Source organism: Nannospalax galili, unplaced genomic scaffold (assembly GCF_000622305.1).
Source record: "Nannospalax galili isolate Female #2095 unplaced genomic scaffold, S.galili_v1.0 scaffold677, whole genome shotgun sequence".
In the NCBI taxonomy this organism is placed as follows: domain Eukaryota; kingdom Metazoa; phylum Chordata; class Mammalia; order Rodentia; family Spalacidae; genus Nannospalax; species Nannospalax galili.
The window spans coordinates 161,765-171,811 of record NW_008339584.1 but is presented as its reverse complement, the minus strand read 5'-3'; the positions used below and the strand labels follow the sequence as shown (position 1 = coordinate 171,811).

The 10,047-nt window shown below is 43.7% G+C and overlaps 2 protein-coding genes across 8 annotated transcripts in view; one reads left to right on the top strand and one right to left on the bottom strand.

The window, feature by feature from the left end:
• Positions 1-979: 979 nt before the first annotated feature.
• Positions 980-6,202, top strand: Rpp38 (ribonuclease P/MRP subunit p38). 4 transcript variants are annotated; one of them, XM_029564139.1, is made up of 4 exons: positions 980-1,275; positions 1,735-1,844; positions 3,157-3,235; positions 5,222-6,202. In XM_029564139.1, exon 4 carries the CDS (start codon positions 5,232-5,234, stop codon positions 6,087-6,089), a length of 858 nt encoding a protein of 285 aa, XP_029419999.1. In that variant the 5' UTR covers positions 980-1,275; positions 1,735-1,844; positions 3,157-3,235; positions 5,222-5,231; the 3' UTR covers positions 6,090-6,202. The 4 variants fall into 4 exon arrangements, with proteins under 4 accessions (XP_029419999.1, XP_029419998.1, XP_029419997.1 ...); XM_029564138.1 differs by having other exon boundaries at positions 1,687-1,844; XM_029564137.1 differs by having other exon boundaries at positions 1,438-1,844.
• Positions 6,203-8,674: 2,472 nt separating this feature from the next.
• The window catches only part of Nmt2 (N-myristoyltransferase 2), a 63,665-nt gene continuing 62,292 nt past the window's right edge, over positions 8,675-10,047 (bottom strand). For all 4 annotated transcript variants that reach the window (XM_008834327.3, XM_008834328.3, XM_008834329.3 and 1 more), the window contains one exon: positions 8,675-9,648. In XM_008834327.3, coding sequence (XP_008832549.1) covers positions 9,628-9,648 — 21 coding nt within the window. In that variant the 3' untranslated portion in view covers positions 8,675-9,627. The remainder of the gene's footprint in view (positions 9,649-10,047) is intronic.

Genomic DNA, 10,047 nt, shown 5'->3' with positions numbered 1-10,047 from the left:
TCTTTTTCAGTCAGAGGAGTGACCAGTTGATAAGGGTGAGCAAGGCCAGGCCACCAATTTAGGGTCAGACACTTTAAGGGATGTATGGCTTTTCCTCATGAGATTTGTGGCTCTTCTGCAATTCACATATTCTATCACCAACACACACACACTTTTGTTTTCCCCAGTACTTTCCTATTTTCTCTCTCTCTCTCTCTCTCTCTCTCTTTCTCTCTCCCCCCCTCCTCCTTCCTCCTGTATCACACCTCTTTTAAAAGACAGGGTATGTCCTGTAACTGAGGTTGGTGGTCCTGAACTCTAGATTGTCCTGTCTCAGCTTCTCAAGCGCCAAGATTATGTGAACCTTTAGTATATCAATTAGACCACATTTGCAGATTATCATAATGAACATTTTATGGAACAAAACCCTGCTGATACACTCAAAATTCTTTGTGACTTCATTCTTGTTAATTGTCATAAAAGTCACATCGCACTTTCCCTGCAGAAACTGCAAGAAACATTGAACAAAAGCAACACTGTTTTGTTTACTTTATGGTCACTAGGCAATTCCATTCATGAATATTTGTCTCCATCGTGGAACAAGCACACAGGCTTTTGATAGAATGTTCGGAAGGGCTGTTGCCTTATTGAAAGCAGCCCTCAGTCTCCATCTCTTTCAGGGGGCTCAAGATGTTTTACGTTACCGTAAATAACCCTTCACCACCCATTACTTGATTTCTGTGGTGCTGGGAATGGATGAACTATAAGGACAGTGGGTCAGGGGCTGGAGTTTTGCGTCCTTAGGTGGAAAGAGAGAGAAGGCCAGGGACCCAAGAGCAGGAAACCGGGATGGGAAGAGAGAGGGAACGCCAAAAAACTAGAATCCCCGGGGACCACCTGCAGACATCTGCTCCAGATAGCCAATCAGGACCCAGAGTGACAGGTTACTATGGCAACCATAGAGTCTCGCGAGACTAGATACAGTGCCTGCGCACTGCTCCTTCAGGACTTCCCTAGTAAACACCCGAGTCCTACGCTCAGGATTTTTACGGTGCGTTCTCGCTCTGTCGCCACGCTGGGGGCCTGTGTGTCCTATTGGGAATGACGGAATGCAGAACGGAGAAATGTGACGCTCCCTGAGCGACCGGGCCCGCCCACGCGGAAGACTGGGTGGGGCTTGGGCCTGCGCGTGCGCGGCGGACGTGCACGTGGAGCCGCCGCGTTTCGCTGGTGGCGGGCCGATGTTGTTGGCGGTCGCGGGGAGGCTCTTGGACTGCGCAGGACGCCGGTGCTCAGGTGGGAGCGGGACGGGGTCATTCGGGGAGGGCCGGGCGTCTGGCAGTCGCTGTCACCCAGCAGCCGTAATGCCCTAGGCCCTTCTCCCTGTTCTCACCTGGGGGGTTTTACCTCCTCTTGGAACGTGGACCCCTCTCCATCTTGCCGTCCTTCCTTCCCCAGGCGCCGGAGCGCCTCTGCTGCTGCCTGTCTTTTCAGGTCCAGTCCCCGGAGTCAGGATCTGACGCTCCTAATCGTCTGCAGCTGCTTCCTCGTTTCCTTTTTTTCCACTGCTAGGCGCTGGAGTTCACTGTCTGCTTTGCCTGCATTCCCTAGTATCTGTAAAATTCTCTAGGATCTCTGTCGCAGAGACCCTGAACTTCATTTAATAGTGTTTCTGGGAGACCCTCATCTTCCTACTTCCTTTGGAAGGAATCCCGATATTGGTTGTGTCGGTCATTGCCTTTTCCTGACCCTCAGTAAGGCCGCTGAATACCCGGGTTTAAAGTGAACCATTTTTATTACCTGCTGAAGCCAATGACATTTTGCTTTGAGCAACAATTAATGGTCTGGTGCATCAAGGAGAATCCGTAAGTATTTGATGAAGAATGTGGTCGTGGGGCCGATGGTGGGAGCAGTATTCTAGGTAGAGAACACGGTGACTAGGACGTTTTGAGAAACCAGTGGTTTCATTAAGCATTGAGTCCAGAGTTGGGTGTAATGTGCATAGTGGGTGAAAGGTGTGGGGAGGGGGAGCGGGCTGGCATGTGGAGGGCCTTGTATTTTTACCTTAAATAGCTTGCAGCTGGGGCTGGAGAGATGGCTCAGCCATTAAGAGCATTGGCTGCTCTTGCAGAGGACCCAGGTTTGGCTCCCAGCAGGGGATAGGACACCCTTTTTTGGCCTCCAAAAGAAAACAACTTTGCAGTTGATCCATTAGGCAGTAGCAGCTCCAAACAGCTCACAAGTCACACTTAAGAGCACTGGTTGCTCTTGCACAGGACCCAGGTTCAATTCCTAGCACCTACACAGCAGCTAACAAATGTCCTTAACTCCAGTTTTAAGAGGATCCGACGCCCTCTTCGGATGGTCATGGGCTATGTATAACATGGGTGCACTTACATACATGCAGGCAATATACTCATATACAAAAATGAAAATAATAAAAATATTTTTAATTCTTGGAGAATTTCATAAAATGTATTTTGATATCCACCTCAGTTCCTTCAACTTTTCCCAGATCCACCCTGAGCTCTATATACCAACTTTGTGGGGGGTTCTTTTTTTTTTTTTTTTTGAGACAGGGCCTTCCTGTAACCCCAGCTGGCTTGGAACCACTATGTAGAACACTCCGGCCTTGAACTCACAGAGCTCCACCTGTCTCTGCCTCCCAAGTGCTGGGATTAAAGGCCAGCCTGGGTTTTTGTTTTTTTAATAACCTGTAGACTTCAATTTGTGCTGCCCATATACTTCCAGATGTGGGGCCATTCACTGGAGTGTGGTTGATGTACCAGGAGTCATGCCCTTGAAGAACACTGACCCTCTCCCAGAAGCCAGTGACTTCTATGGTTCCTCAGTTAGGAGTAGGGGTTCATGATTCCCTTCCCATCCATGATAGAGTGTTGACTGGCTTATCTTGTGCAGGCAACCACAGCTGCTGTGAGTTCATGAGTGCAGCAGGCATGTCAAGTTCAGAAGACATTGTTTTGCTCTAGTCCTCCCTGACCTCTGGTTCTTTTCTGTCGCCTCTTCCATGATGGTTCCTGAGCCTTGGGTGTGATATGGATATCCCATTTGTGGCTAAGTACTCCATAGCTGTGAAGCTATTCTTACCAGGCAGCGTATTTATAGTGCATGGCATTCTGCTTATACAGACTTTGCTTTTTTCATCTCCCCTTCTAGGTTACATATATCAAAAGTGAATCTCCATCTTGCTGTCTCTTGGTTGCAGAGCACTTCATTCATTCTGTGCTGTTTGCAGGTGAGATACAGTAACTGGTAAGCAGTTTGACAAGGGCTGTTAATGCCACAAACGCCTTGCTCCCTCCCTGGTAATTTATTTCCATCTATCTGACCACCTTCAACCAGATTTCAGCTGCTAGCAGTCACCAAACATGGATGACCTTCTGTTCTTGGGAGCATAAAGCTAACAGAGCTGGGTGCAGTGCATGATGGGGAAGGAAACAGCATAAATAGCAGATGTCTCCCAGGTGTCTCCAGCAGTGGACAACCCTGACCTGACCATGGTTGTAGCTCAGAGGAATTTTAGCTTTCTGTGGGAAGGTGACAGTTGGAATGACACCATTCTTCAGGGCTACCCACTGTAGAGATGCCTTCTGTCCTGCATCAGCACTTCTACCTTTTTCAATGACTCACCTGGGCAGCTTTTTACAAGCCCTTTTTCAAACTTGGCTGTACTCCCAGAAATTCCAATCTAGTATAGAGCTCTAGGGGGAGGACCAGCCACCTGTTGTGTTCTAAAAAGCTACAGGTTATTTCTGAGATGTAGCCAAGATCAGAAAGAACGGACTCTTTAGAGAAACTAGTTATGATTATTTGCTTCTAATCTACACACTGGAGAATTCTATAGGCATGTTGGAAGAACCAGATAGTATGTGGAGAAAGTGCACTGAATCTGAGGATCCTTATCAAAGGGAACTTGCTTTAATTTTGTGAAATGGGCCTCTGTATGTAGTTCATGGATGGATGAGCCCTAGGAAGGAGGAAACTAAGAAGGGAACGCTGTTGCCTCTGGGAAAGGTAAACAGGATATGAATGAATGCAGTTTGCATGTCCAACTGAGAAAACACAAATCTTTAAGGCTAATACCACAGTCAGTAAGAGCTTTCTTATAAACAGGCAGACCAGTGACATAATGTTCCTCCTGTGATGATCCTCTTTATTTTTTCCTGATGGATTAGTATGTTTGTATTTCATCTCAAAATTTTGCTTTTTTTCATGAAATTGCCAGAGTAGTCAGTTTATAATCGTGAGACTAGAAAAATATATGCCTGTGTATGTATCACATTTTATTTTCAAAAAATATTTTATATATATATGTGTGTATCGCCTGCATGTAAGTAACTGCATCCCTCAGAGGACAGAAGAGGCTGTCTGATCCCCTGGAACTGGAGTTATAGTTGTTAGCTGCCATGTGGGTGCTGGTGTTCGAACCCGGATCTTCTGCAAGACAACCAGTGTTCTTAACCACTGAGCCATCATCTCTCCAGCCCCTGTATCACATTTATAAGAAACTTGGGACCACAGGGGAGAGAAACTTGACAAAGGAGGACAGAATGAAAAGTACTATTTGAAGCTTTAACAATGGGCATAGATTCCTATTTTGGTTCTTAAAACCAACCTAGTTATGAATTTCAGAGACTCTACAGATAAGTTCTCTGTAGTGGACACAGGGTCTTGTTCCCCACAGGCCTCAGTGCCTAGAACACAATCTGCACACTGAAGTAGCTCAGTGAATACTTGCTGAACGAACGAACGAACGAATGAATGAATGAATGAATGAATGTATGTTAAGGTGGCGTAGTGGGTAAAGGTGCTTACTACCAAGCCTGGTACGTGAATTCAGTTCCTGGAACCCACATGGTGTAAGGAGAGAACCAAATCTACAGTTGTCTCCTGACCTCTACATGTGCACGTGTCTCCTCCATTCCTTTGTAAATAAATGTGATTAGAACAGTTTAGAAAATGCTAAGAGATCTGTGGGATTGATACCATACTGTCATTCTCATGCTGCCCGTGTATGAAAAGCAGTCATGAAAAACTGGAGGGAATGGGAGAATGGCTACCTAATTGTAATTACATCTATAATTAGATCTAATTATAGACCTGCTGTAGCTAATCAGAAGGAAAAAAAGCTAAAACAAAAAAGAACTAGAGAATATACCCAAGGTATTCTCCAGATGTGTTGCCAGCTAATGTGAATGTTTTGTTTTGCTTTTCTCTGAAGGGTTTTCAAGATGGCTGCAGCCCCTCAAGCACCAAGGAGGGGATCTGTTCGGAAGACAAGACCTCTGGTTGTAAAGACATCACTGAACAACCCGTATGTTATCTCCTGGAGCACCTTGGAGAGGGAAGACATGCACTTTATATTACAGACACTTAAAGACAGGCTTAAAGCTATCGGACTTCAGAAAATTGAAGATAAGAAGAAAAGGAAAAAAGCATCTTTTGTAAACAAGCAAAGCAGAGAAAGACTTGGCCCAGATATCAAGGTTAGTGAGGATGCAAAGGAGAAGCAGCCTGCTGCTAACTCACAGGTGTCAGGATGGACACCTGTGCATGTCAGAAAACAGCTGGCTATTGGTGTTAATGAGGTCACCAGAGCCCTGGAGAGGAACGAATTGCTCCTGGTTCTAGTGTGTAAGTCAGTCAAGCCTGTCATCATCACCTCACACTTGATTCAGCTGAGTGTAAGCAGAACTGTCCCTGCCTGCCAGGTCCCCCGGCTCAGTGAAACGATTGCCCCAGTCATTGGCTTAAAATGTGTGCTAGCCTTGGGCTTTAGAAAGAATACCACCGACTTTGCTGATGAAGTGACAGCCATCCTTCCCAGGGTGCCCACCTTAAATGTGCCATGGCTTCAAGACAAAACTGAGGATCCCAAAGATGGTTTAGAGACTGAATCTTTGGAAAACCAAGACAAAGATAGTTTGGACACTTCATTTGAAGACCTTATGAAACTTAGTAAGAGCAAGCTTGCTGAAAGCAGAAAGCCTTTGGCTGCAACATTACAACCCCTTAAAATAAAGAAACTGATTCCTAACCCTAATAAGATAAGGAAACCACCCAAGGGTAAAAAAACTATTTCAAAGTAGTTTTGTGTAAACTTATTTCATGTAATTTGTAAAAGGACACTGTAAATAAGCCTTGAAACAAAGTGAATTGTTTATATATATATATTCCTTTTAAAAATACTTTGTTTTTATGAGTGCATTGCCTGCTTGTGTAAGTGTACCCATGTTGTGCAGTGCCTGTGGAGGCCAGAAGAGGGTGTTGGATCCCCTGGAACCAGAGTTACAGATGTTTGTTAGCTACATGTAGGTGCTGGGAACTCAACCTGGGTCCTCTGCAAGAGCAGCCAATGCTCTTAACTGCTGAGCCATCTCTCCAGCCCCATGTTTATATATATCCTTAAGATCTTGTGTGGCAACGCTCCTTTCAGCTATGAACAAGTCTAATTGGCACAGATACCATGAATGAAAGAAAACACTCAAAAGGTGAATATCAAAACAAAATTTTATTGAGACTAATGTCCATGCGTATATAAATTCACTGCTTTAAAGAGGCTGGCACAACGCTTGTTAGCAAGAACATCCGTATCCTACAACTCTGAGTATTTCTCTATCAAACTTGGAAAATGAGCCACAGACATGGTCTAGTGAGGTGGATGAAACACCTGGAGAAGATCATCATCATTTGTCAGGGAGACACTAAATGTTCGGCAATACATAGTCTCCAGAAGCAATATGTCATGTTTTACTTCATGATTTGGCTTTCTCTGTAGGCAGGTGTAGACAGGCTTGGGAGAAAGGCTTGACATATACAGCAAAAGCCTGATAAGGTTATTTTAGTAAGAATTTCCTCCCTGTACATGTTAACTTTCTTGCAAAATTTGGTATGTATCAAAAGTATGTTGGGGGGTGTAGCTTGGTACAGCCTGTGCTTAGCAATCCCTAGGCTTCATCCCCAGCAATAAAATAAGAACCAAAACAAAAAAACCCAAAACCAATTCCAGTAGCAATAGGTGAAATGGCAAGAGAGGAAAACAGGAACCTGGATTCTCAGGTAATTTTCTACAATCATGGATCTTTCCAGTTAGGAAATGGAGCAGTTAGGCTTTCTATACTTTCTATATAGTATGTGTTTGGGAAAGTCATATTCTGTTAATGTGGGGGGGGGATAATAATTTTTTTTCACATTAGATTTTGGTTGAACTTGTGGATTATGCACCTAAATTCTTCAGAACCCCCCTCCCCCCTAAACAATTTTTTAAAGAAACCTTATAGATTTTGGAATACAGGACAATGGAATTTTTTTTTTTTTTTTTTTTTTTTTTAGACAGGGTCTCTGTGTAGCCCTAGCTGTCCTGGAACTCATTATGTAGACCAGTCTGACCGGGAACTCACAGAGATCCGCCTGCCTCTGCCTCCCAAGTGCTGGGATTAAAGGCACACACCACCACGCATACCCGGCTTGACAATGAAATTTTTAAAAGTATCTGAGATTGTTGAATTTAAATTTGGTTTTAACAGCTACTTTTTCCAGAGCAGTTGTACTTTATTGGTAATGTGCTTTAATTATAGAGGGTGATGCAATTATTACTGTATTTAAAATGATGAAGTATAACAATCAGAATATGCAGTAAATGAATCTTTCAAAGAATAGTGGAACAGTTTCCTCATAAGGTAAGCTCATGACAAAATCTCTGGCCAGCAATTCTTGCCTGAAAACCTAATTTGTCTAAGATCTGATGGCATAATAGAAGCTGTGACTAAACTGGTTTACATAAAGCTTGTCTTTCAAAACAGCATTCAATGAATAGGTAGTTCTTGTTTCGCCTGTTAAAAATGGAATGCAGCCGGAGTGGTGGCACATGTCTTTAATCCCAGCACTTGGGAGGCAGAGGCAGGCGGATCTCTGTGAGTTCCAGGCCAGCTGGGGCTACAGGGAGACCCTGTCTCAAAAGACGGGGGGGGGGGGGGGGGGGGGATGCAGCTGGGCTTGAACCCTATGAAATGAGAAATCTGCCAAGTGTCTTAGGACAGAACTGGTCCCAGTTATGCACCACTCTAGGGCTCACATGCCCTCTCTTTGTAGTAGTATCAAGGATGGCACAGTTGTAACTTTCAATACCTTAGGACTTTAGGGTCAACAAACACTGAAGCTCTCAGATGCAGGTATTTTAGACTCTGCAGGCGATGCGGTCCAGTCTGTCACAACTTCTTGACTTGCCTTCATAGCATGAGGCAGCCGTAGGTACTACATAAATGAGAATGTGGGCTGTGTTCTGGTAAAAATCTTTGAATTTCAAAAGATTTGCAAGCTACAAAATGTCTCTTTGGACTATTTTCCTCCAACCATTAAAAAAATCAAAAAGACCATTCTCAGCTTGTGAGCTGTACAGAACAGGCAGCAGGCGAGACATTGCCTGTGGGTCACATTTGGTGATCCCTCTCTAGTATGGATTCTGATAGGTTTTGTTGGCTTATATATGACATAAAGGAAATGCCATGTTGTCTAAAAGAAGTAGCTTTCTGGACTGGAGCAGAGGCACTGGTATAGGAAAGGCAGGAAGAAGATCTATGGTGTGGCATTTGACTTACAGGCCAGTCTATACAATGACCTGGTTTAATGTTTTTCCCTTGGGTTAGTGGCAGCATATACACATAATACACATATACACTGTGTAACTTGTTTTTCAAATTCTAGGTAAAAACAACATTGGTAACAAAATTATGAATACTTATTTACAAGTAAGACATTTTCCATTAGCATGACAATTTTCATGATAAATTAAAAGTCAGCATAAAGGAACATGTGCAATTTTGCATAATAATAACATTCAGACCATCCATGTAGTGACAGCACTACTAAACTCCACTGTGCATTTAGTTTGACCTTAGAGCCTCTCTTCCCTTTCCCTCACATATCCTTGATGTTGCTGGGAAGAAATGAGATTGTACAGCAGCGGCAAGGTCTGGTCTGTCACAGGGTGTGCTCTTTCAGACAGCACACTTAGTATTTGCTCCAAACTGCTTCTGAAACAACCCACTGGCCTGCTAAAGACCAAAGTACAAATCTGTGTGTTTACTGATTTGGCTACTGTTTATGGGATAAATGTACTAAGTCACTGGTACATTTTCATATTGCTCCATACTGAAATGTCAATTCTATAACATTCCCAGTAGTATTGTGTAAGGTGATACACATATGGATCCTTTGTTCTGATATACAAATAATATCACCACTTAGTAAACAGAAATGCAGCAGTTTGTCCCTACCTAGTAGGACAGGTTTTCTTAACATACTGCTGGAACTTCTCTGTTCAAGCCGTGGAAAAACAGTCCTATTTCTAGAGTGGGAAAAAACACCCTCTCTAAACCAAGAAAGCCAAAAGTTTGAAAACTGGAGGAAATGTGCTTTGTACTCTTGCATCCCTCTCACAGTGGGTGACAACAGAGTGTATTCTAACATTCTAACTAGAAATGGATATTACTGGTCATCTGTTCTGATTGTTACCAACTACTTGGACTTCACTTGTGCTTTTGTTCTTCTTTGGAATGGCAGTTCCAGGAATCATTAAACAGCATATATGCAATGAGAATGTCAGCGTTCTAGAAATAGCATATCCATCTACTGTAGTACAAGTCCAACCTAAGGGAGGAAAGAAATAGATCAAGCAGGAGAAGAAAATCAAATTATGTTTATAACACAACACACCTGTGTTCTTAAAGGCTTCTATGGGTCTGGTCTGCAAGATCTGTCAAAGGGTAAAAGCACTTCCTATACAGGTTTGATGACTTGAGTTCAATCCCTGGAACCCATGGTGGAGGGAGAGAACTGACTCCCCAAAGTTGCCTTCTGACCTCCATACAGGTACACAGGTACACCAGCATTCATACACACAACACAATAATTTTTAAAAATTATAGAGCCAGGCGTGGTGGCACACGCATTTAATCCCAGCAAAGGCAGGCAGATCTCTGTGAGTTCAAGGCCAGCCTGGTCTACATAGTGAGTTCCAGGCCAGCTGGGGCTACTGGGAGACCCTGT

What these genes read in the sequence shown, in the direction of transcription:
- Rpp38 (XM_008834332.3), top strand. Translation starts at nt 5,232, where the DNA reads ATGGCTGCAGCCCCTCAAGCACCAAGGAGGGGATCTGTTCGGAAGACA.